This window comes from Conger conger, chromosome 11 (genome assembly GCF_963514075.1).
Source record: "Conger conger chromosome 11, fConCon1.1, whole genome shotgun sequence".
In the NCBI taxonomy this organism is placed as follows: domain Eukaryota; kingdom Metazoa; phylum Chordata; class Actinopteri; order Anguilliformes; family Congridae; genus Conger; species Conger conger.
In genome coordinates, this window is record NC_083770.1 from 33,931,731 (window position 1) to 33,959,173 (window position 27,443).

A 27,443-nucleotide genomic window follows, 5' to 3' on the forward strand; every position below is an offset into this window, starting at 1 on the left:
TGCCTGCAGCACTTTGGTGACAGTTTACCCAGCATGCCCTTCTCCGGCTCAGTTTTCCCCACGCCCCCGTTCCCAGACTTCAGAGCACATAGGGGGCCTTGCGGGAGCTGGGTACTACTGCATGAACTTAGACTGGCCTTTGCACCTGACACAGCACTGACCTCACGGACACAGGAATCAGTTCATACATGTGAGGGGAAAATATGTTAGGACCCCTCAGATAAACTACTGACTCATATTTCTGAACAATTTCTCCAGAAATAATTTCTCTCATATACACTGTAAAATGTATTTATGAGTGTTATGTTGAGAGACCTATGTGGAGAGACTTAACTGATGTTAAAAGCAAAGGGGGTCAAAAGTTGGAGAGTCATTGGCCCCCTGCCCACGCACATTTTCCAGAGCCCCCTAACTGCGCTTTGCTGACCAACCCCCCTACTCACAATGCCCTGCAGTGGCCAATCTAACAAAATACTAAACAGCATGAGGGTGGAGGAGGAGTTCAATTGTTGGCTTCAAACATAATAATGAACTAATGAGGGGGGTAGCAGACATGATGTTGGTTTGCCAGAGGTCACGTTAGGCAGAATTCTGTGTTTTTCCTGCAGAGGAAGAGAGCCAAAATGGAGGAAAATAAATGTGCTGCATTCTATAAATGCAGACATTCCAAGGTTTTTAAAAAAAAGATTACAATGGACAATAACCCAACATGAACCACAGCAAAATAATTACTCTGACACCAAGCCAATCGTCTTCTGTGTCCGACATCTGTATTATTCAGAGATCATAATGTGTAGCTTTTATAAGGTAATGCATTTTAATTGTTTTCTGTTTGTGTCTGTCAATTAAAACTCTGGAACATCAAAAATGACCTCTTACACAACAAGCTGTCAATGGTATGTTAAGATATGGTATAATTAATTTGTCATGCATGCTGTGGCATGGTTGCAATAATGTGGCATAATTATTCTATTAAAATATTATACATAATTACACATATTAGTGTAGTGTAAAAAGGAGCTGATAATAATTATGTGATTATAATGGTGACGATAACAGCTTATTCATGTTTGCCATTGTTTGCCTCATAAAGTTTATTTGTATCGTTGATTATTTTCTGCCTTCCTGAGGGCATGCTATCCATTTATTGTGTTATTATTGTGGGCTTATTATGGCACAAATAGTATGCCTATTTTCATCAGAACATAAGTGAATTTGTGTGAAACGCAAGTAATATCCTGCATTCAGGGCGACCATTAGCTTGCTAACAATGTCCTGCCCAAACACGTTTAATTGAATAAATAATAATGAAAATATACCCAGTACAAAAAAAAAAAAAAATAAATAAAAAAAAAAAAGTAAATAAATAAAAAAAAAAAATAAATAAAAAAAATAAATAGATAAATAAATAGATAAATAAATAAATAAATAAATAAATAAATAAATAAATAAATAAAAAAAATAAAACAAATCCCAACATGTTAAATATTGCTGATTTAGAACAGTATCACCACAGGCCTAAAAAACAGACTGTGTACTAACTGGGCAGGCGGCAGCTCAAAGCGTATTAATAATTATACTGTGAGCAGGGGACTGGCTGGGCCAAAAATCAGCCCAACTATGTTTTGAGAGAAAAATGAGTCTTGGGGACACTTTAGGAAAACATTAATCTCTTCCACTGTCACACCTGTCAAATGAGCTTTCACAGCCAATATATGGCTGCTGGCTGTGAGCAGAGTAATGGTGGCTAGGTGCTCACCGTTCTCCTCTGTGCCAATATGGGCGGTTCGGGGTGGATCTTACACAGACTGGGAAGCGCAGTAGGGCTGTTAGTTTCTCAGGGTGGGTTACTGAGCAGGGTGGGTTACCGAATGGGTGGGCCCAAGCCATGACAGGGCAAAGCTGGCTGTGAGCTCCATGGCAAAAGTGAAATCCCCACAGGCCTGGCCTGAGCAATTAACAGAGAAAAGCAGCGATGGTTTCCTGTTGTCCTCGAGGCAATGTTCTGGCGATCCATTTGCCGTCCTGCGAGAGCAGGCACCTGGTCACAAGATGTGCGCTTCAGTCCCCTGGGTGTCTGCATCGCTACTGTACACCCGTGAAATTATCTGAACTGCATTTACCTTAGTTCATGCACTTCATAATAAAGGGAGCACCAGCAGGGCAGCCCTGGGAATCTCACTCGCAGGAGATGGATAACATGCTCATAATCTCCACGCTACCCTGTTGCCCTGCTGTTCTCAGGATTATTATGTTGTTAGGCTCCATGTCCATGTAAATATGATGTATGAATGTTGTTCTTGGGATAACTACTAGATAATACTGTATATGCATGATAAAAAAAATTACAAGCAACTCTTATTGTAGTTTGTTAGCACAAAGGCATTTTGTAACTGGCTGTTCTGCCATTATGTTCTAATTACTCCTGTGATGTGTGATTATTGCATCATGGCATAACATCCCAGTGGCACTCGGCCTGCTGGAGAATTGGATTTGTCCCGGCCATGCCCACCGGGGAAGAGAGCATACACTTGGGGTGGGGCAACTAATCGGCCCAGGTGCTCCAAAGTGAACTCCTCTCCATGACCAGGAGTACAAGCCAAGAGACTGTGGTATTTGTCAAAGAAACAACATGAAAGTAAAATGCCTGAAATGGTGATGAGCCAGTTTTTCCTTGCGGTTTGTTGTTTTTCCCAGAACCCATAAGGGGGAAGTAAAGTATTCGTTCTTGTGTCAGTTTGGGTGTGCTCTCTCTAGGTTGGTGAGAACTGCCGTATCATATTTCCAAGGATGTCACTTGGCGTGTGACAATTCCAAATGTTTACAGCCAACGCTTTCACACCCTCTGCTGGACATGGACCTTAACTGAAAACAGGAACTCCATCAACCATTTTAACCCACAAACCCACACCTGCACCCAGCCAATTATGGAGAAGGTTTAGGCAATAAAGAACACAAGATTATTCAAATATATAACCGGGGAATCAAATTAAGATTTCCAACAATTCCGGCTAACCCAGATCTTAATCATCCATGAGATATGAAAACCATCAGACAAAAGATGATAACATTCAACAAGCTCCTGCAACACACAGATAGAAATGAAGAAATTAGACTCTCCTGAACACAGACCAGTGGAACAGAAACCCTCTGAAGACATGGACAGGTGACAGCACAACAGTAACAGGAAACTAGCCAAAGAGACTCTTTGATGTATTAAGACACAAGAACTAGCAGAGAAACCGTACAAGAAGACTCACCCAAGTAGGGGATACAGGGGACCATCTTCAGTGACCGGATGTACTCCCTCATGCGCGTATAATTCTCTTCCTTGGATGTTAGGTAGTCTAGCTTGTCAAATGTGGCCTTGTCCTTCCGGCTTATCAGCTGTAAGAGATGCAGAAAAATCATTAATCACTCAACTGGCCAAACACTGGTCACAAAATATAGGGCAGCATGGTTCACACATCCATGGTTCATATGGTAACTTTTCAAGAAACACTCGAGAAATAATGAAATTCATTGCACCTTTGTAAGTTAAGACCCCTGTATGTCTGAACAACCCTTGGATTGCTGAAACTATGTCTTGCATTACATTAACAGCAGTCAAGGAAGATAAATGACAAAAGGAAGATGTCAGAATGTTAATTGCCTGGGGGAGACACACTCACCCCATCCAATTGCGTTCAGGTGACATGCATCTGCCTTACGTGGATAGAATGGTCTAACAGTCTGGTCCAGCTACACACTGACAAAAGCAGTTCAAAAAATAGTCTGGAGTTTCCATGTGTTTCCCAGGCATGCAGCGTGTGCTGGTTTCCATCTTTAAAAGCCCAGAACCCAGACACAAAGTACAGACAGACATCTGCTTCTGAAGTAAGAATTACTTTATGTATGGGTTAAAAAAATAAGAATATATAATTGCACAAGAAAAAAAAAAAAAATGAAATCTGTCTAACAAGTAAAATAAATATCACTTTTCAACACCACGTGTAAAGAAGCCTCATTTCCCAGTCTGATTAATTTACTTTGCCCGTGTTGAAATGAAAAGTAAGCTTCTGGAAGCTTCTGAAACAGACTGAAGAACACATAGCCCCTGCTCTCATAGGCACTGAGGCTCATCAACCCAATGCTCAGGAAGAATTTCCATTGCGGAACAAAAACAAAAACAAAAAAGCACAGCAATTGGGTTTTCTTTCTTGAAGATTTTGATTTCTGCTTACTAAAAAGTTTTAATCCCCAAATTTTCAAACAGAAAATCTACTCTACTCTGTTAGAACAGAGCCACACTTTCGCATACAATTGTTTGTTGTTTGAAATGTTTATATATGTTATGAAATTTCTTCTCAAACCAACCAAGTTTTTCTGTATTTCTGTAATCTTTTCTTTTTTATCACTTCCACTGTTTTTAAGTGTCTGTAACATTGTTTAAATAATATTTTTGCTTAATTTCTACTCTTGGAAAACAAACCCCAAAGGGTTACCTTTCAGAAGAGATCAGCATTAGGCCTGGAGTCAAAAGGGTTCAAGAATAGTAACCATTTTATTTTGGGTATGTCATTTTCAATCTTGCGTTCAGAAAAGGGGGCGATACTTAAGGGGCTAAAAGCTCTCTCTCTATCTATCTATCTATCTATCTATCTATCTATATATATATATATAGAGAGAGAGAGAGAGAGAGAGAGAGAGAGAGAATTATATATATATATATATATATATATATATATATATATATAAAATTTATTTATTTTATTTAATTTACCTTTTTGCTGCAGCATTATGAATAGAAGATTTTGCAGAAACAGGCCATTAAAAAGAAATGAAATGCTCTTTAATACACTAAAATGTTTCTAGAAATGGGCTGTAGATGATTGTCCAAGAATACTGAGTGGAGTCCACAAACAGGGGCCATTTCCTCAACTGGAGAATTGGCAGAAGCTAGGATACAGTATATACTGTATGCCTTTATTTAGACAGGGTAGGACAATGAGAACCAACTTCTCTTTTATACAATTACATAGGGCTTTATTAAGGTTCTGAACTCATCCAGTAAGTAACCAGTGAGTATCCCAATTGTTCAGTTTAATATCTAAGTTTATAATATATAGGTTTTTCAATTTTTCTATTTAGTTCAGAAATAAAAGGAGACAGTCGTAGTAGTGATGAAAGATGAAGTGGAAGTTTCTCTAGCAAAGCTTTGGGGAATAGATACAAGCAGGGATGTGCATTGGAATGGATGCTAGAATCACATTCTTTGCTGGCTTATACTGTAATATCATAGTACATACTACAGTGCAGTCCATAAGTATTTGGTCAGTGACACATTTTTTTGTTGTTGTTTCCACTATATACTCAAACAAACATGCTGGGTATCTTCCGTGGTGATGCTAGCTCCACTTCAGCTCCTGTTTGTTTCAGGGTCAAGAACATTCCACTTTTTAGCCCGAAAAAACTCCTCGGTTGCTTTGACTGTATGTTTTGGATCATTGTCCCGCTGCATGATGAAGCGTCGTCCAATCAGTTCTGATGCATTTGCCTGGATCTGAGCAGACAAGATGTTTCTGTATACTTTGGCATTTATCCGGCAGCTGCCATCAGCAGAGACATGATCAATGAACACAAGTGAGCCATGTCAGTGGCAGCCATACATGCCCAAGCCAAACAGTAATACTACCTCCACCATGTTTGACAGATGTGGTGGTATGCTTTGGATTATGAGCTGTTCCTTTTTTTTTTTTCTCCACACTTTCCTCTTTCCATCACTCTGGAACAGGTTGATCTTTGATCCAGAAACAGCTCCTCCAAAACATTGCTAATTATTAAGTATTACTGATCATACACATGTTATTCTGTCCTTTGAGGTCCTGTACCAGAGCAGAGGAGTGAAATGAAGTTCATGCATAAAATGTCTGGTTCAAGCCTCTAATCAAAACCAAAGTGTTTAAAAGAGCAGACGGCTTGACTCCAGACTCCTTGCTGGCAAAAGCTACAGCCAAGCCACTGTTTCTAGGGACTTCATACACTCAGCTACCTCTTGAGTTTGGCTTTTGCTTTTTTCTGTCTCTTTACAAATCTATGGGAGTCAATTGATACAGTCACAGCTATAGTCACCATCATCAAGACTGCATATGGTATGGCCTTGCCCTATGATGCAATAAACCCACGTTAAAGCCAGGTTTGACATTGGCATTTAGTGGTAGACTACCAGTTTTCCGGTTGCTTAATGTTTTTCAGTTGGAAAGGGTATGGGTACTTTGCTGCAGTGCAGTCTGTAATCCCTTTGCAGTGTTCCTGGTTTAAATCGGTAGAATTTGCCAATACAGCAGCACTTCAGCTTTTTTAGTAACGGGTTATTTCCACAATTAAGCTTCCCTCTGGGCAACATCAGGGGCTGGTCTGGAAACCTGTCCCGACAGTCGCACGGCCTTCGAAGGAAAATACTTTCGCCGATTTCAAACGTGACTGCATTGCATCCGGCAGGCACAAAAAAATCCCCTCAGCCTTCCAACGGAAAGAAAGATGCGTCTGCCTTCGAATAAAGCTTCAGAGCCAGCCTAACTTTTCCTTTGCACTCCTTTTCGATAAGCGAAGAGTGACCATAAGGGTGACAACACTAAGTTTCACGCAAGCCTCTGGAGGGTACAGGTATGCATAGAAATGTCCACTGTTATCCAGTCATCTCATGTAGAAGCCAAACTGAATGGACCTTTTGAAGACTCCATTGTGGAATTACTCAGATTACATTTTCGTTTTTTGACTATCCATCAGGTCAGGATACAAGAACATCTGTTAATCACATGATATTAAAATATTATGAGCAGAAGGGAAAGTGCGATTTATTTGCTCGGGGCCGGCGGGGGAAACTGGCTGATAAAGTGCATGAAGAATGGATCCAAACAATGGCATGGCACGTACTGCAATAAACTGACACATAAATAATCCTCAGCTTTACTGGACCAGACCTCTGCTCTGCAGGTCAGAACTGAACACTATTCTCTATTCTGCCTCCCACTGCTGGCCTTCAGCATCTACTGCTAAACGCTTTGATGGTGAACCATGCAGTATATATCACCATATACGTGTACGTCTGTGAATGAATAGCCTGACGGTTCAAAAAAAATCTGATCCCAACTCTGGGACTGGTAGAAATGTTTTTTTTTTTGTTGTTTTTTTTCACATCAGCTATTTAAAAATAATAATAAAATGCATCAAGTGATGCTGGCCATTTCAGTATGTGCACATATACTGGACAAGAGAATGTTTTGCCTCATCCTGAGAATGAATCAATGGGACTGTTTGTGCACGTGTATATAGCTAAGCAGGCATGTGTGTGTGTGTGTGTGCACGTGTGTGTGTCCATCCTATCCAGCCAGTTCAGCCACCTGGTCTTTCCACACTGGAACGGCGGATGTTGGCTCATCTTTTTAATAAACAGACATTAAGCCCACAGAACACCCAGAGAATGTTCCAGAAACACCGAAACGGCACTCGGCACGCTGTCCGTCTGCCTGCTTTCTCTCAGAGAGGCTGGAAGTACGAGCGCTGTGGAAAAACCCAGGAATACAGCTTCATCCCGCCACCACTCCCTCTCTGTCCACCGTTCCAGGATCTCCAGCAGACAGAGCTGGAAGAGGAAGTTCTGCGACTTCTTAAAAATGACTCATGACTGATTGATGCCCACAGAGGGTATAACCCCATGGAAATCTATACAGCATATCATCAGTTGCACAGTATTTTCATAACCTACACAGAACAACAGCTATGAAAAAACACACGCCATGCTTTCCAGCAAGTTCGCAAACAAGGTTCCATTGGAAGCCTTTCAAAGCTCCCTCGTTTGGAACAAAGGTTTCGGACAGGGCCTTTCAGCAATGTCAGAGGCTGCAGATGGAAGAAACTGTGTAAACATATTCTACGAAGCGGAAGTGAAATAGGGCTTCAACTCTCTGCCCTTCACCCCCCAGCGCCACCTCCAAACAGAGCAGAACTACAGTATGCACTGTCAGGGATGGACACACAGGTGGACAAACCCATGTCTCTTCCAGAGCTCTCTGTCAGCAGCTCCAGCTCGATGGATGAACCTGGCTCAAACTGCAGTTGTATGGATCGTGTTGAAATTCCAGATAATTTTGTTAGATTATATAGTCCGTGTGCCGTAACCTATTGGGCCTGTTAACGGACACGGCTGTGTGGGGCTTTACAGGAACCGGATGTGGTGCTGTCCCACCACCTGCTCTGTACTGTACACACAAACCGTTTATGATGTAAACTGCAGTAATTCTCCACACCAGAGGAATCCTTTAATTAGCCAGCACTGTGGCACTACTCCGGTGAAGGTCCGTTATAATTATCCACCAGACCGCATGCTCCACAGAGCCACAGTGAGTCAAACCTCCATACAAACACAGTATCTGACACCACAGAACTTTCCACCGGCACAAAGCACACTGCAATGCAGTGAGCCTATTATGCCATGTCAAACAACGTGAGAGCTACAATTCACCGTTTCATTCACAGTAAAGGGCAGGACAGCATACATGAAAAGTTGTTTACTCCTGTCTGATGCACCGATATCTCCCACCGTCATTTTCACTGCGCTGAGCTTTGTAGATCAAAATGAACAAGACACTGTGTGTCAGCCCTGACAGAAGTACTTTAATGACAGCTTTTCTGAACAGAAGCCGGAAGGGAGATGAATAATGTGAAGCAGGACAGAAATAAATCCAGTATAAGACACCCTAACAACACACGCATTGTTTGAGCGATGCCCACCACTGTCTGCAAAGCCTCATGGAACATATGAGTTCAGCAACATCTTTTCAAGTACAGCAGCTCCAACTGTCAATTCCATCAGCTCTATGGTAAGGAGTATTCTCAGCCCATTTCCTTGTTAAAAATTGTATGTGAATGCCATTAATGTTTTACAAAAATCTATTTTTGTACACTGTCGATTCTGTATTTTAACTGTGCCCTGACATTGCTTGAAACATAGCTGCTTCCTCACTCTACAGCTCTAAATACCCTGCACACTATGTGAATGTAACGGACAGCCCCACCCAATCGAGAAAATAAGTCTCTGTGAGAAAAAGTTTAAAAAGTCCTATTTTTGCAAGCACCATCAGGAAAAAAAAACTCTCAAGAGGAATGTATGTAAGAAGAAGTGTTTTCAGCATTTGAATGTTATTTCTGGCATTGTAGTGTGCGTTAAGTGAAAGGACGAGGCAGGGAGGGAGCGGAAAACTGTGCCCAGGACTGAAAGCGTATACACTTCAGGGACGGAGGCTGTTCCATCCTGTGGGTCCGCCTGGGAACTCCATGTTAAGAGAAGCACGGTGGGCGTCCACAGGGGGCGTCTCTGAGGCTGCTCTCCCTGGAATCCCACCGGCCCCAATATCCCATGCTGCATTGCCATTTCATCCCCTTTCACACAAGATGCCAAACACTCTTGGGCCCATTTCTCCTTTTTCAAACCGATGTTGCATTGGACTCATTTGGGTTGTGAGCAAGATCGACTCCACCACTGGACAGAGTGACATGGTGTTGCATGCGTTAGGACTGCATTGTGGCTCATCTCAGAAATCAGACATTGCTTTTTTTTTAAATCAGTATTTCTGTAGTGCAGGGGGCAATCTGAAGATATCAAGACTGCAGATAGCATGGAATCCACCCTCAATGGGTGACTGGTCCACCAATCAAGTGCCCACGGACATTAACCGACACATGCCGGTTTGATACCAGACCACACACATCAATAAATTGATACCCAGTGCCCATCAGCACTCTGGCAACAAGAATCATGACAACTGAACCACAAAATGCCAAAGAAATATGAAATTCTCCATTCGAAGATCACACTTACTACATTGTCGCTGGCATACGCCTCCACAGTAGTGTTCTTCTATTACACACACGTTGTGTTTTTAATGCACGTTTTTAAACTGAGGGTGAACTTGAACAAGTTTAAAGGGTCCAAAGCCATAAATGTCTTTTTAATGGGCTGGAACAAATGACATACACAATTGCATGTCTCCTCAAGAGCAATAACCAGGAAAATGCATATTATTACACTCATTAGAAATGACCTTGGTGAGAGAGGCAGAGATTGGTAATTCCAGCAGGCAGTTTTTCCATACTCCATTACCAGTAAATACAAAACAGCAAAAAGTAAAATAAAAATGTATAAATAAATGTCAAAAAACCTATGTGGAAACTGTTATGTTCTGAAACACGGTCCACTTGGAACACCAGCAAGATGCAGTTAAAAACGGGCGACCACGGCAAGACCGTGAATTTTCAGCCGACTCCTACTTTTATTTTTCATAATAAAAGCCTGCCAAAGAGTACGTTGTTCTGGACCGTGTACAGGATAGGGTAGTTAATGCTGAGGTGTCTGCCTTTCCTGCCTGGGTGATGAGAGTTTGGGTGTTGCACATGGACTAAGTTCCGTCACACGTGGATTACTGAATCAACCCTTCCTTGTTTTGCTTTCTTGCGAGCCTCACTCTCTCATCTCCAGTGCATTTGTCCCTTTTCCCAGCAGCCACTGCTGTGTCAGCATACTACTGTATACTATCGAGCGTATCGGTCAGGGACTATTTCCAAATTTGCCCGTTTTAGCATCCCACAGCTAATGGTCCTGGCAAGAGGAGGAGGGCTGTCTGGGGAGACAGAGACTGCAGCAGTGGCACATTTCATCCTCATTATCACAACCGCCCGTTCCCTGCAGACGTCCAAAGTGAAAACAAACCGCTCAGGTCATCACAGCTCATCGATATGCCTCTTCTTACATGCCTTTATCCAAAGAGACATACAGGATATGAATGCAAACATTTGTTCAGTATTTTTACAGGAACAAACCCACAACCTTTGCTTTTCATAGCGCAATGCTCTACCAACTGAGACATAGTTTCATCACGTCTTATAACTTCATCTATTGTCTGTAAAGTATCTAGCTCCACACTGAGCCTATCCTTGAATAACCCAAGGCTCGTGTTTACTGATAATCATTCTCACGAACACAAAAAAGAAAAAAAATAGAAGATTAATTACAGGTATAAATCTCATGCATGTTTTTTCAAATATACAAAGAGAGGGGCGAATTGGTGCGTATCATGAAACGGTTATTGTCCATCAGGATTAAACAGAGAAACAAACCAGAGCATTCTGCAAGTGGCTTTGATTGAACAGACTGGAACAAAATGCTGTTTTGTCATATTTCCCAAAAATATAAATAGTTAATTAATAAATAGTTGCAGTATGTTAACAGACTACTTCATTGATTTATTTTTTTAAACCCAGGAAAAAACAGATGCTGTGACTAACCACTGAAGCCTTTATTTGGATACATTTGAGAGGTTGAGCATGTTTAGTTTATTCCCTGTGAAATTGTTTAACATGTCTTTTCCACTGTCTGGATGCATTAGGTCAGCACTGCCGGTAAATCACAGAGCTCCTCTTTCACAGGTCACATGTACCGCTCCAGTCTTCGGCGATATAAAAATATAACATTGTCTTTCCCCGACGGAAAAAGAAAACAAAGTAGCGTTTTGGCAGGGGTGTTAAAAGCACTTTCAATGGCTTGCCTGTACAAGTTCACCATCGTTTTACTGAAGTGGGATTACACGTGAGAAACTCTTCAGGACAGCAAGTGCACTAGAGTTCCTCAAAACGGGACTGTGAAATATCCCTCTGTCACTTGCTTATACAGAAAGTAGCAGATAAGTTCCAGGCTCAGTCTGAATCCTGCGCTTCAGGATCTCAAGGAATCTGAGGTGAAACAACGCTGGCACTAACTGTGACAGATATTTCAGTTTTGCTCCCCAAACACAGGTTTCTATAAGCACTGAAAATTCATAGTAAAAAAGGACAAAGATGGCTTAGACTCACTGAGGGATGATTGAGATTTTGAGGTTGCCATGGAAGCATTTTTCCCCACTCATGTTCACCACCTGGTAAAAAATGTACTGGTGGTCCCTGAAAATGTGGGAAAATGTTGGTGGGCTCATTATGGAATTCCCATTTCCGTCTCCAGTAAGACTGAGCACATACTGTAAGGGTCATAAAAAAGAAGGGCCGCTTGTTTGAACCGTAATGGTCCCGTCATTTCCTTAGCTGTTATTTGAATATCATATTGTAGGTCCATAGCCCACCCTCTGCCTTTCTTTCTCACAACCTCGGTTTACAACAAAAAAAGTGGGGGGGAATGCAGTTGATTTTCAAAAACAGAAACATTTTAAGGAACCAATTTACAGAAGATGAAAGAGCAGAGGAGAACAAAATGGGAATATCCCAGCGCCACATTACGCTTGCAGAGGGATGAAGGCTGGGAAGCTCATAGCCTGGAAGAATAACTCAAAACCACGACTAGTCTCTATTATCAACCTCAGCTGAATCATGGCAAAGTAATTACAGGATGAAGTTTCACAGAGTGGAGCCAGCACCTGAACAGGAAGCAGAAAAGAGAGGATTTTCACGCCCTCGAAAGCAAGGCGAGCACATCCTGTCTGGGGTGTGGAGCCACCTTTTCCAAAGAAGAAGGCCCTGATAACAAATCAATTACAGCTCATCAAACTACGTAATGCCTTCCAGCTGACGTCTGTCAGCGGCGGTGTGGAAATGCTGGGTTTCGTCATTTGGACCAAAACGCGGTGAACGGAGAGGCAAACCTGGGGATGAGTTATGTGAGTGACAGACCTGGGTCAAATACATATATACTCATAAAAAAGTGCAAAGCCCGCCTTCTGGTCCTCTTGGTTGGCTCAATTCCAAGATCAATCAAGAAAAGTATTTGAATCCAAAACAATGGTGTATTTGACCCAGGCCTGGGGAGTTAAGACCAGTGCCATGTGCTCTCAAGCCTAAGAAGGACAGTGAGAAATATGACACAATGTCAGGGTGGTGTTCAGAGTCGCAGGCCGTTAAGCCCATCCTGGCTCCAGAAGCCTAGATGACTACCATCTCCCCCCCCACCCCGACCTGCCCAGCCACGCCCGTCTCTTACCGCCCAGGTCTTGCTGAGTCTGAAGATGGGGGCACTCTGCAGGGCAGAGACTACAGACACCAGCGAATGGAGGTTGTTCAGTTCAAGCAGTTTCTGTGGGAGAGGAACACAAGAGGCATCCAAATTACCATCAACAGCAAGAATCACACCGCTATCATTGTCAGGTTGCAGTCACCAACCACGTTGTTTGAAAAAATAAATAATAAATAAAATAAATAATTCTACAACCCACAATCCATAAACGGTGAAATTCCTACTATGCAGCAAAAAGGAAAGAAAGATATCAAAAGGCCTGAATGAAAGATTGCTGACTGATATATTTCCCCCAAAACACATCCATTTTACAAAGTATGGGAAAGAAATAAAAATAAAAACATCATAACCAGAACAGCTGACATCATAAGCACATAAATTATTTCAATGGGCTGATGAACACAATGATAACAGCCTACAGATCAGAGGATTCACATCCTGGACTATTCCATGATCCATGATGCAGGGGCAGTTTCCAGTCTCCATCACCAAATACAACACCCCGTCCAGAATGGTCTGAACTGCAATTTAGTTCTTTTTTAACCATACAAGTTGTTCAATCAAGCAGCGAAGCAAACATTTTTGAAAAGAGAGAAAGGGAGAGTCCATGTTTAACACCACTAATTAGAGGTACAATAGGTAATTTCAGACTTCCAACGGTCAAGAGAGGAATTGCAGCAACAAACACACTGAAACCACAACACTGTCTATCCCACCCCTTCTCTGTGAACGCACTGACATTTAAACATCATTGGCTGTGGCAATTAGAACCAATTTTCAACCAATGAGCTTGAATGATTGTACAGCTATACAATGTTCTGGTAGAGTGCTGGCCCATCAACTGCATATTTTGAAATTTAAGGACTATAAACACAGGCATAGGGTGAGTCAACATGTCAGTGACCCTTTTTCAATGATAGGAAGGGATTTACAATGGTCTTGTAACAATGTTTTAACACAAAAATCTTACCTATTGTACCTTTAATTTCCTTCTTAAATAGAATCTGGGATGCTTTTTCTTACCTTGAAAATTAGGCCCGTTTAATTTTCAAAAATTGTTTGTTTCACGGAGCAGGGTGTTCTGGGACCATGATGTCACAGCTCTCACATGCTCAAATTTTTTCCGCTCTGAGATCTGACCCCTGAAGCACTCTCCCCTTGGCAGACGTGAGCCAAGGAGGCCGCTTGTTTTTGTCATTTGCATGTCTGTTTCCCCCATCACCTCCGTGGGCTTGCTCAAGCTTGTGCCGCACGAACAGAAGGCTGCTACGGTCTTGAACGTTTCTGCTCAGCAAGTAATGAACACTGCTTATTAGTCAGGTGGTGATGAAGATACAGACGTTTATTTAATGTCGGGAAACCAAGAACCGACTGAACTACCATTAGGTGTTTTCTTTGCTTTAAAATCTTTTGTATAATATCATGATTCATCTGGTAGCTGGATAGTTTGGTTCATGGCTTAAAATCCTTTAGCTAGGGACTTTCTGAAATGTTTATTTAAAAAATGAATGGGATAATACAGAACCATAGGGGTGGGTGATGACAAAACTTTGGTACTCTATAGAAAGCAATGGAGTTCTATTACCCCGACTAAGAATTCAACATTTTGAAGAATTCCAATAAACTTACTCTTTAAAGGGTTAAACGGAACCCCAGTTTGAAGAGACATGATCAAACCAGTCAGCACCACCCCACAGCCACAGCATGCTCTAGGCTGGATTGTGTGACTTATTTGTTTACACTTAAGTGTTCTGTTGCTCTAGTCTATCCACTTATAGGTTTGACGCATTGTGTGAGAGATGCACTTCTGCATACCACTGTTGTAATGCGTGGTTATTTGTGTTACAGTAGAGATGTGGAAATCCCATGAGATCAGCAGTTTCTGAGACACTCAAACCACTCTGTCTGGCACCAACAATCATTCCACGGTCAAAGTGACTTAGATTACATTTCTTCCCCATTCTGACATTTGATTTGAAAAACAGCTGAACCTCTTGACCACGTCTGCATGCTCTTATGCATTTTATTGCTACCACATGATTGGCTGATTAAATATTTGCATTAACAAGCTGGTGTACAGGTCTACCTAATAAAGTGATCACTGAGCGTATATACAGTTCAGTAACTTGACCAAGGGTACAACAGCAGCGTCCTACCAGGAAAACAGAGCAGTAACCTGTAGGTCACAAGCCCAGTTCCCCAACTAATACCAGGAGAATGATGTAATACGAGATAATAGCAATGAATGGTGCAAGGACTGAGAGAGAAAGCAAGGAGAAATTAGAAATTAATTCTGTGTTTTTCCCCATATCCTCCAAAGATGGAAACTCGGACAATGTCCGGCACATTATGCTGGAAGGGCAGGAATGTTACTCAATACATCCCCTGCCACACACATGGATGCACATTCATTCACACATGCATGTACACGCAGTCTTTCAGGGTATTGGGAAAGAGAGGCAACCTAGACTTACGCATAGACAAAAATGAAAATGCAGCTAAATCCAGCCATTCAATACATTAACCATTCCAAAAATCATATCCCCAGATTTACAGTCTTACATCTTAACCTTCATATATTGTACCCCATTTCCAGCAAAATGCACATTTCAGCATTAAATCAAATTTTTACATTAGTCCCATGACAGCCAGCAAGCCCAGAAAAAATAAAACCATTCAATCGACTAAACGAGAATAACATTTGCAAGGAATGCATAAAGTTAGAACTGGAGACAAACATGTTGACATTAATGAGAAGAGAAACAGAAAAAAACGTGTGTCTGTGCAGAACACTGCTGCAATGTTGAAAAGCTTGACGGATATGCTGACCTACTTCAATCCCCATTAGGTTAGACTGCACCTCATTTAAAAGCTCAAATGCTCAATGCTGAGCAGATTTTGTGCGGACCGAAGCAGTTGGACTTTCAAATACCGTCATGGAAGATGCCGTTTATTTGTTGTTATCTTATAACTGTGCAGACAGAGAAACGCCATCCTCCCCCCCAAAAATCTCCCCCCCAAAAATCTCTCACCTCCCTTCCAAAAACATTCCAGTCCGACTTAAACCATCTGGAACTTCTTTTATACTTTATTCTTTTGCGTAATGCTTTGGCAGCAAGAATAATTCTACGTGTCACTTGATACTAGGCCTACCCTCTCCGCACCCTACCTGAGAATACAGGCTACATGCAAGAAAGGGACAAAATTGCACACCCACGCAGGTCTCACATTAGTGGCCCTTATGCCTGTCACACTAATGCCCCCAGATGGGAGGACTCTAAGAGGACAGACAGACAGACAGACAGACAGACAGACACCACGGGAATGGGCCGCGGACGCAAACTGGCGGGGGAGGGGGCGGCCTCAAACCAGGCAGCAACAGGCCAGGCCACAACTTTAACTGTGCCAGGTGAGCTAATGCAATTTTACACATCTCTGCAAATGTCATACAGAATTTGTTCAATTTCATGGGACATGTTTACAACCCCGTGTGGGAGATGGAAGAGGGCAGGCAGTTCCACAAGCCCCAGTCTGGGGAGGACGTGCCCCTGAACCACCTCTGTAAACCTGGGGGAAAAATTCACAAATTTCAAACAAGCCAACATTCGACTGTAAACTCACCTTAGCAATTTTGACGAAGTGGCTCAGTATTTCAGCTCGGATTTTCAGAGTATGCGCGGTCAGTATCTCCCTCACAAGCCAGAAGCTGACCTACAGGAAACAGAAATAAAAACAGAAAAGGAAGGTCTTACAAATACTCTGGGCCAACGCCGAATGCGTTTCACTTGTATAACATTTTTCACGCAAATTTAGGAGCGCCAAGTTGTTTGGGGGGGCTTCACAGTGCTTGTTATTCAATGCTTGTGTTTAATACGGCAACCTCACTGTGAAGTGTACATTGGCATCAGGACACAGAGGAATATGTGCACGCCTCAATGCTCTTAAGATGTTATAGGTTTCCACTGCTGGGAATTTATCTTAAATAAAGCCTGCTAAAGAACAGATTCCTTTTCCCACCGCTAAATGCTGGAAAATACACTGAATAACAAAAAAAATAATCATAATAAATCACAGCCTTCCAATGAAATGACAGGGGAAAAATATCTTGAAAAATAACTTGGATTTCCCTCACTGTAACTGTGTTCAAACCACAAAGTGTCCTCCATACACTGAGCAATGGCCCCCAGACCAAAAAACAGAGTTAAATAAAACAGCAGAGCCACGACGATAATGCTGGGCAGCAAACTTCAGAAGCAAAGCAGGAGCGTTCAGTCCAAAGAAGAGGTCCAGTAAGAGGGGGGTGTTTTGGCTGACTCCGCCAATAAAAAGGTCTACACCGGACAACTCTCCACCCGGAGCGGTTGTTGTTCGCTGCGAGAGCAAAGTGGCCCTTTATCCACCTCTCCCTTGACCACGTGCTGATGTTCTGTGCTGTATTTCACACCACGGGCTAATACAAGTGACTGGAGGAGGCGTCATTAGAACGGGCTTTGCAGATTTACCGTGCAGCATACCTGACAGCCACCATGTATAAATATTTAATGTGAGAGGAGGGAGCAGATTATTGCCGAAGTCAAATCTGTGTGTGAGCTCATATGAAAAGAACATATTTCACACCTCATCTGCGGGTCTACAGACTGTACAGACAGCCTGTGACGGAGAGGAGGTAGGCCTGCTGCACCACACAGTCACAGAGGAGGGGAGCGCTTCATGCTTAGCTGGTGCATGCACGCGATCAACCAGAAGAGTCGCTTCTGTGCAAAAGCCATGGAAATTCAATCCGTCCCTCCCTGGGAAACGCCACTGCCGGCTGTATGTCAGCCTGCATGCCAGCCTGTATGCCAACCTTCAACAGAGACGCGGTCGAGATACACTGGAGCTGCGGGCACTATCACAGCACCATCGAACCCGTGCTGAGCCCCTACACGACCACAGTATTTACCTCCCACACTCACACATAGTTACAGAGAAATCTCACCAAGCACCCAAAGACTGCCATCATAGCAACAGGCTGCCACATGTGGAATCAGAGTCCAAAATCCTGCACTGAGCTCCGGATCACAATATAATAAACACATCCCGTGTCAAAAAATAAACCCGCGTATTCTCAGTTTACTGTACACCTGCCAATATTCATGGAAAATGACGTTTGATATTTATTGTTCCACAAAATCTACTTTAAATCATAACTTGGAGAGATTCTTGGCCGGTCTCTGTCAGATAAACTAAAGGCATTTGACACAAAGAGTCTCTGACCAGTCAAGGACACTGCAGGAAATATCCATTCAGAAAGATCTGCTGAGAATCTGGCACGGAAACAAAGTTCAGAGTTGGTGCTGGCATGCGTTTCAAAATTAAATTCCTTAAAAATCCAGAATTTACGGGGAAATCGCTTGGGACAGGCCTGGGCCAATCCCCGGAAGACGAAACACAAATGTCGTTCAAACCGATAATTCACATTGCAGTGTTAAAATAAACTTACGCATTCCCTGTGAAACATTAAGTAATCTCTTTGGACAGCCTCATACGATAGTGATTTAAGAACCTCTTGACTCAGTGAAACAGATGCAGAGACATGCACCATAAAAACACAGCAATATAAACAAATAAGAGAAGCGAGTGCCGCTTTCGCTGTTGCTCGTTTCAAACAGGCTCAAACCCCAAAATACAAGCAGAATGAGAAGGACAGATTCCAGCAGGGGATTGCTGCAGTGGGATGTGTGCATACATGAATGATCCAGGGCGCAGGGGAAAGCGCACACCACACTGTGGGCACAGGACCTGCATGCTGCACATTACCCCCCTTTAGCTCTGTTTTTAAGGAACTCAAGATAATGCTCATTCACGCAAGATTAATGATAAATGTTTTCCAAACATTTCACATCCATCGGCATTGAACTGCTTATTTATAACACTCTGGCTTCTTTCACCATACACAAACTTGTTTATAGGGAGTAATATACACTGACCAAGAGCAAATGGTTCAGAACCACCGTGGTAGCCTTTTTGGTGACTTCCAGTGGCTCAGCTACAGAATGCATCTACAATTTCGGCACGATCCCACATCTTATTAAACACATCATTAACAGTACAAATGTCCTTTCTGCGTTTCAAGGGCCAAACCAACCACTTCAAACGATTAAATGTTAAATTAAAAAAGCTAGCATAAAATAACATGTCACAAAAGGCTAAATCTGAGGAACCCGGGACATTAAGTTACCCTTCAAAACATGGAGAAGTAGGAAACGTGGCAAACATGAACAAGGTCATTGAAAGCTGCAGCACAGCGAAACAAATTATATAAAAATGTTCTCTTTTTTTGCCCCTGGATCCAAACACTTAATTCATTATGCGCTATTAGGAATACTGCACCGGCGTGAGCCATAAATGTTTTGGGGCTTGAAGCACTGGGGGGAAAATAAGTGGACTGTACTTTCAAAGACCAATGGGTCCCTTCTCCTGAATATTCCAGGACGTTGCATGTGGCCCTTTAAATTTGGATGTGTTACAAAGGCAGGGGAACAGAGTGTGGATTCAGGCGTAGCATTTGCCGCCTCGCGGCTCTGACTCGCTTTTGTGCGAAAGCCTCCAATAAAAGGGCAGAGGACAGAAAGACGCCCTTGTGCCACCATGGCAAACACGCGTCTGCGATTTGCGACAAGCTAAGACGGTACTGCGCGTTCAAGGCCATAAGCCAAAAGGCCTGCAGGCCCAACCACACCCTGCCTCTGTGCACTAATGAAGTAAAATCGGGCAAAATATAATCTGGTAAATGGATTGGTCGTTGCCCATCTGAAGGACAAGCCTGCAGATCTTTCAAAAAGAAAGGGGAGCAAAACGTACAAACTGCGTTTGAAAGCAAGCCCAGTCTGGCAACCTTACCTGCTATAATTTACAGCACACTGGCATGTCTAACACAGAGCTGTGCAGGTTTCAAAGCGATTAAAGCGATGGGATTGAAACGAGAGTGCAGAAGTGATAAGATGGAAATCTAGGGAGAGGAGTCACAACCTAAAGGACACGCGTCAGATCTTTCCATGCACCGCCACGCTCTGAAGGACGGTGCTTTCACTCATAATCAGCAACTGATCAAAGGCAGTGAGCGCGTATCTAAAGGACCGCCAATCCTCATTAAGAGATTAAAACTATCGGAGACCCATAACCGTTATCGCGTTGTGTTAGAAGGGCAAGGCCATGGGTTCGCCATGGCAACTGCAGAACAACAGAGGAAGAAAAAAGGGCAGAGTTAGAGCAGGCTGCAATCGAGATCACGCTGTATTAGATTACGCCATCACTTTTTCCACCAGTGGTTACGGGTAGTCGAACGCATGAGGGTGAGTGCAGATGGTGGAGTGGCTGTGGGTTCGGAGGAGGACAGGGGGGCTTGCAGAAATGTTAAGCCAAACACTGCCTGCTGTCGGCAGAAGAGCTGGCAGCCAATGTCAAACAGAGCTGTCCTTGGCATGGAAACCAAGACAATCAGTACCTCAATAGTGTGCGCAACTTGACTGCCACAGCCCCCGTTTAGTTTACATCACAGTAAAGTCTGCAAGATCCCTTACGTCCATCCTCCCCCGTTCCCCGTCCCCAAACGCTTCTGGCTTTCTCCCTTCGTGGTGCTAATGATGTGTCTGTGCAAAGCACGGAAGTGGTTTCATCACTTCATCCAGGGTCTTTTCTTTCTCTGACAAATGAATTTCAGACCATCTGGCATTAAGAGCATTTCCTGTGATATAATCACAGACAAAATAGCATCTGTCGAAAAGATTAACGGGTGATTAATGCCTTTATTTTCAACACTCACTACACAATTGCTTCTTTATGCCAATCAGTTATTTCAGGTCCTTGTCAATCCAATTATTCCCTGACAGTTATAGTTCTAAGTAGTTACACTCTAAATCTTGAAGAGATTTCTGAGACTCGGGTAGGGTGAGCAGATGTTTTCAAACCATAGGAGATAAAACTACACTGGACACAAACACAAATAGTGGGGGCTGACCAGGCTGTTTAATATAAAGTTTACAACTGGTTTTACTGACATGACAAGACCATTATGCTCATAACTTTATAAAGGACACATACTAATAACCGCAACAAAAATATGTATGCATAGTATTATAGCTAGTATATAGAAAGTGTAGCTGCGAACAATCAATTGTTTCAGTGTGCTATTTTTCATGCTGTTCATTGAAATGAGAAATTGAGCTGCACTTAACATGGTAGACGTGTCTAACACAAAATAGGCAATTTTAGCTAAAACATTTATATTGGCTGACCAATTATTAAGAACCCATGATGTTAAACACAAAGTGTCACACATTTTTGGCAATGTGACCCCAGATGAATCCAAGAAGGTTAGAAGATTTGTTTTTGGTTTGATTGAATTGAATATTCCCTTAGAACGACGGAGTGAGTTCGTTTGAATCCACTCTTCCATAGACAGCACATCAGCCAGCTTGTTAATGCAGTGATAAAACACCTCTAGTATTACATAGGAGGCAGACAAGGATAAGCCTTTAGATCTGTATACACATCCATTTTTCAAATAAAGCTCTGTATTAATCCGGCCAAGGAAGCAGAAGTGTTTCATTACAGGACACACGGTTCTTTTATTTGTTTGGCAGGAAAAATTTTTGAAATACCGTAAATCTGATAACCCAATGACAGGTCATTTGTATTGTTCAACAGTGCATTAAATTAAGCCAGGCCTGGGGAAATCATACTTTCATACACATAATGAATACAATTCCAGATAAGTTGAAATAGGTTCATAACATCCAGCCAAACTGAAAATTACTTGCAAACACTGTAGTGCTCAAACATAAAACATGCTGAGATTGGTATGGAACACAAAGATCCAAACAACATCTCATACAGCCAAACACAACAAAAATACTTATTGCACCACCACAAAAAACTCCAATAACATAACACGTTTTATATGAGGTCAAATATTTTATATGAAACCTTGATATGAAGGAAGGTCTCCGCAAATGCAAAAACTGCGAACAGTTGCTGATCAAAGCCGAGACAAGTCACATGGTCCACTGGTCTCTCATTGCGGATTAATGATGGTGTTCAAGGACGCACAGAGATCAGTTTCCACCTGCTTTCACCTGCTTGGCCTGACAGCTCCAAAATGACTGTAAACACCCTGCCAATGAGAACCTTTCACAGAATGACACCACCATGGCGTGGTCATCGACGAGGCCTCCTGCAGTGTTAGCTGACACCATAGTGATGGTGAAACACAGGCCTGACTACGGTTAGGTGGCATCTGTTTATCTGTCTCTCTGTTACTCTCCCTCTTGGCTGAATTGTGACACCACCTCCCTCAGACTGGCATGACACCACCTCCCTCTTGGCTGAATTGTAACACCACCTCCCTCTTGGCTGAATTGTTGCTCAATAAGTAGAGGAACAGCGAGGAGCACAGAAGGAGAGGGGGGAAAGTGAGGTGGCTAAGCTTCACTAAAATCTGGTAACGCCATTTCCACCTCGTGTTTCCAGTTAGGAGGCACCGCGGGCGATGGCGATAATGTTACGCGACGTATGAGCGCACTTGGAACCGCTTCGTGACGAATAGCTGCAGACGGCTAAACAGAAGTTGGCAGGGGGAGAGAAAACCAGTGTGATACTTTGAATATGAAGCAAAGGCTGGTGGAATAATGAGGCAGGTTGTGAGCCAGGAGCTTTTCAGTAAGTCACTTTGCTTTATGATGTAGCATGCTTCACAAATTATTACCATTCCTTTTAAAAATTGTGAATCATCTACCAAAATGTTCAGCTTTCATTTGATCGGTGTTCTTGTTTGGTTCATATTCTCGCAAGCCACAATTACAAAGTATGCAGCTTTAAATCACCCTGTCAATAAACTTCGCTACAAATGCTCAGTATAGTCTTTGCGGATTCGGCAACTCAATAAAGACATGTTCCGGGTGCATAATAAGTCAATGAATTGCAATTCAATACGCCTTGTAAACACAGTATTGCACCTCATAAGATAGATAAGAAAAAGTCCATTTCATAGACAAAGCAACAAATCTCTGTTTAGTCTGCTACAAAACAGAATGAACAACAAATCGATGTCCAACTAATGAGGTGCAATGCAGCGTTCAGTCGGTTTCACAAATTTAGGACAAACTTATTTGATGGAACCTGAAGACATGCACACCAATCAATAGGCGAACTTAAAAGGGCGAGCGCGATTTTATGGAGGGACTGAATCTGATTCGGCAGTCTCAAAACGGGAAGGTTACAGCAAGGTCTGGCCCAGGGTGGGGGAGACTCACCTGGTTGAACCTCCGGGTGAAGGCCACCACATTGGGCGCCAGGCTGTGCTTCTCCTTCTTGCTCCACCCGCAGCTAGCCAACTCCTGCAATAGAAGCCAAAAACATATCCCATGACCTCTGTGACCCCTTCAAGGGCAAGTCCTCCCCACCGTCTGTAGTAGGGGGGGCATAAAACACAATGTCAGGGTTTGCACAAGGAAATGGAGGCATCAGGGGTCTGCATGCTGGACCATTCACCTTTTGACCTGGTGCTGAGTAGACTGCACCTGCTTATGTTGTAGGGTTAAATCCATACCGATAGCAAATGACACAAACCTGTAGAAGCTGCTGAAAGACGGCAGTATGACGTAATCCTCAAACAAAAAAAATGGCCATGATCCACCTCTAGTTTTTGTAAACATTTTATCAGTTACAATCAATGGGGAGGGGTAACATATAAAAGAAAATAAATTATGGAATAATTAGATAATTGGAGTGCAGGGAACAAGGCCATCAGCTCATTGCTTGTCCATCTCTGGGATAACCATGCCATTCACACTGCTTCTGCCCAATGTGAATCTGACCTTGAATTTCTATGTTTCTCTGAAAGGCCAAGCAGCAATAGGGCTCCATTCATGCCCATAAAATGATTGACAGGGACAACCTTTCCCCAGTGTTCATCCCATTTTTTCCCATTCCATTACAATCACATATTTTATAAGGTGCAGATAATTAAGCTATGTTTATCTGACAAAAACAACTCACGTCTTCATCAGTCGATACAAACTGCAGCACAAACCCACAGGAGCACATCCGGCCCTGGGACAACACAACAAGAGGAGGCTATACCGTGTCTAGTGCCCTACAGCAGTTAGTGAGCCTAGGGGAAAAACTTCAGTCTTTCCCCTTTTAATGCATGTGGCCTAGCCTGCCTTATATCAAGGGGTCCTGATATACTGAGGCTTTAGAGACAGTGAAAGACAGTTTGAAGAGAGTGCTCACTGTGCTTATAAAATACCTTCTAGCAGTACAGGTGGATTACCTTGTGTGTCCTGCTGAACACAATACAATTTCCTCACAAACTACTCTTCAGTACTACTCAACCACTCACAAAGTTTTGTGGAAGCGCACTCAAACTACACACTACTTTCATGAATAAGAATCTATTCAGTAGGTTACAGTATATAATGTACTGAGATGCAAGTTAAGCATAGAAGCTTGGGCTAAAACAATAAACCACAGCTCATCGGTGCAAGACAAGGACATAATTAGCTCATTCAATACTAGCAATGTGCCAAAGCTCCAGTAACATTGACAAACCATAATCATTACACCTTGACTATGTTATTAAAACAATATAACAATCTGGTGCGGTGACACGCACACTGACACTTATACCGTCCACAGTACATCAACCATAATGATGTGGCTGTCCGCTCCTGTGAGAAGAATGTTAATTACAGTTTACTTACACGACGGTGGGATCTCAGCCTAACATAATTACATATGAAAGAAATCAGCAAGCATATCATTACGAATGTATGTTTTTAAATATTAGACAATGCGTACAAAAACAATGCTGTGTAGTGTTTCCTGAAAATTCAGGCATGTGCATATTTAAAGCTGTTGGGGGTTGAAACCTATGAGCTCCTGTGGAATAATATCCAGAAGTTTTTGGGAATTGCCTGGTCTATGTCTGAGACTTCCATCACTAAGAGAATCTTTGTGAATACCAAGAGTTCTGAAATTGAAGCTTTTTCTACGTCTGACTCCTTAAGTCACAGGCAGGGAGGGATGTTCTCCTAGGAGAATTTGAAAGGGTATGCTCTTCAGCATCTTGCCAGGGAGTGGGAGTGTCTTTGAGGACGCCATGTGGTTGTAATTGTTAAGTAGGAGAGCTCATCCTGTGAGCTCTGGGAGATGTGGAGATGGAAATGTCTTTGGTGAACACTGGACACAGCACAAGCTCAGTTTGAGTCTCAGGCGGAAGCCAGCCCACTTGCACCACAGATGAAAGTCAACCCACTCATACGCTCCATAGCATAACATAATGACGAGAACAGGCCATTCAGTCCAATGCTGGCCTACCACTAAATTGTACCTACTGCTTAGTTTGCCTAAAAGATAAATTGTATCTAGCACCTTATCAATCCTGGTCTTGAAAACCCCTAGTGTTTCTGCTTACACTACATGTCATGGCAAGCTATTCCACACAGTGACCACTCTCTATGTAAAAAAAAAACACTTCCGAATGCCTGTGTGGAATTTATCCTTTGCTAATTCCCATGTATACTATTTTCCTAATCAAAAGAACGCTGGGTTCATGGACACAATGCACCACACAGATGCACCCTTAATTCATCCTAACAAATGCCTTAATGATTTCTGCTGTGTAATGAGCTGTGTGAAAGACTCATTCAATTACAGTACGCTAAATATAATGCGTCTTTCACACCACTGCGGTCTCCTGCTGTGGTTCAAACCCATTGTGTATTCGCTCTTACCAGCCCACAGAGCTTCAGCTAATTGATCCTGGGGTGACAATCATAAATCCAGGGTGGCTGACTAACTTTCAATAGCGATTGGTAATTTATCATCATGATTTTCACATGAGCAAAGGCCTCACCCTGTGATTCTGCTATATTGGGAGTTCTACCGTACCCTAATGACTTCAGTTTTGAGTTTATCAAACTTACTGACAAGTATCAGTGTTCAATGAATTTTCAGTGAACTGAAAAAGCAGTAAGACAGTACACAGGCCTGCAGTACAGACTTCTGGGAAATTTCTGTGTGGATAAGCCGCTTTCTGGCGACTCGCATCAGAGACAGATTCATCATTCTGAGCAACAGCGCTGCCTTCAAAAAGGTTTCCTGTTCTTACATTTTCTAAGCCAAACAGGAGGCAGTACTTAAATAAGCCATGTGAAATGGAAAATATAAATGTGTGCACTGGCTTATGATGCAAACTCACTAGACCTTGGACAATTCCATATTATTCTGAGAAAAGAAAACTGCTGTACATTTTTACCTTTAATTTTAATACCTTAACAGGGAGAAATATTCAAATTAAATACCAGGGTTTGGGTTGATTTTCAATTTAATCCTAATCGAACATTACTAGCATTTTCCTATACATTTTTTGCATTGACAGAATTGAAAATGGTATTGAAAATTTTGCCAACACATACACACATACTTGCACACACACATTACAGTCCTGGAAAATGGGAAAAAATGTCTGCATATTATAAAAATCCAAGAAAGAATGGCTTCTCTCCCGCAGTCTGAATGTGCTGATCAGCAGTTTTGCAAAAACCAAAAATATAAAAGGTTTGTGATTGTGGTCTGTGCAAGCGTAAATATGAATAAAATGTTTTATTCCTTGAGTCAAACATATTCCACATGGACAATAAGTCTTGAGTTACAGTGCAAGTAATGGCTTGTGAGCCCACAGTGGATGCACACTAAATACACTATCACATATTTACACTGCCTAATGTGTACCCGAATGTCAGTGGGAGACAAGTTAATGCATGTACTGTTATGTAACACGGATACCCCATTTATTTATCAAGAAATGTGATGCTTTAATAGGACCTGATTCCCCTGTATATTCAGTTGTTAGCCCTTATTACAGCTGGGCAATTCAAGTTTTGTGATGCTCCAGCTATTTTTTTCTTTCAAAAGGTAAAAGTATTTCACACCACTTCATTATCATGCCGTAATGATACACCATGACGAAGTACAGCATCTATTTTACAGCTCTGACACCTCTTATTTGCAATGTAATTGCTACTTTGCTCCTTGTTTCTCCTTGTTCAAACCAGGGGAAGTTAAAGCAGCCGCAGTTTTACATTCTCATCCACAGCACTAACAATGTATACTGAACCTGGATTTTCTAGCACCTCCTCTTTTTTGTCAAGGAGTGAAAGTCCTTTGGTAATAGCACCCCCTTCCACCAACTCCTCTGAAAATTGCTGATGTCTGCAAAGTCCTCAATCACAAGAACACACACATATTCATGATGAGCCCACAACATGCTGACCCGTCTTCCACCACAACATGCTGACCCGTCTTCCACCACAACATGCTGACCCGTCTTCCACCACAACATGCTGACCCGTCTTCCACCAAAACA

General features: G+C 42.4%; 1 protein-coding gene across 6 annotated transcripts in view; it reads right to left on the reverse strand.

Moving 5' to 3' along the window:
* Positions 1-27,443, reverse strand: part of ralgps1 (Ral GEF with PH domain and SH3 binding motif 1) — a 158,592-nt gene that overhangs the window by 89,176 nt on the left and 41,973 nt on the right. For all 6 annotated transcript variants that reach the window (XM_061259994.1, XM_061259995.1, XM_061259990.1 and 3 more), the window contains 4 exons: positions 23,326-23,409; positions 16,655-16,744; positions 13,001-13,093; positions 3,261-3,387 (listed from right to left, as the gene is read on the reverse strand). In XM_061259994.1, coding sequence (XP_061115978.1) covers positions 3,261-3,387; positions 13,001-13,093; positions 16,655-16,744; positions 23,326-23,409 — 394 coding nt within the window. The remainder of the gene's footprint in view (positions 1-3,260; positions 3,388-13,000; positions 13,094-16,654; positions 16,745-23,325; positions 23,410-27,443) is intronic.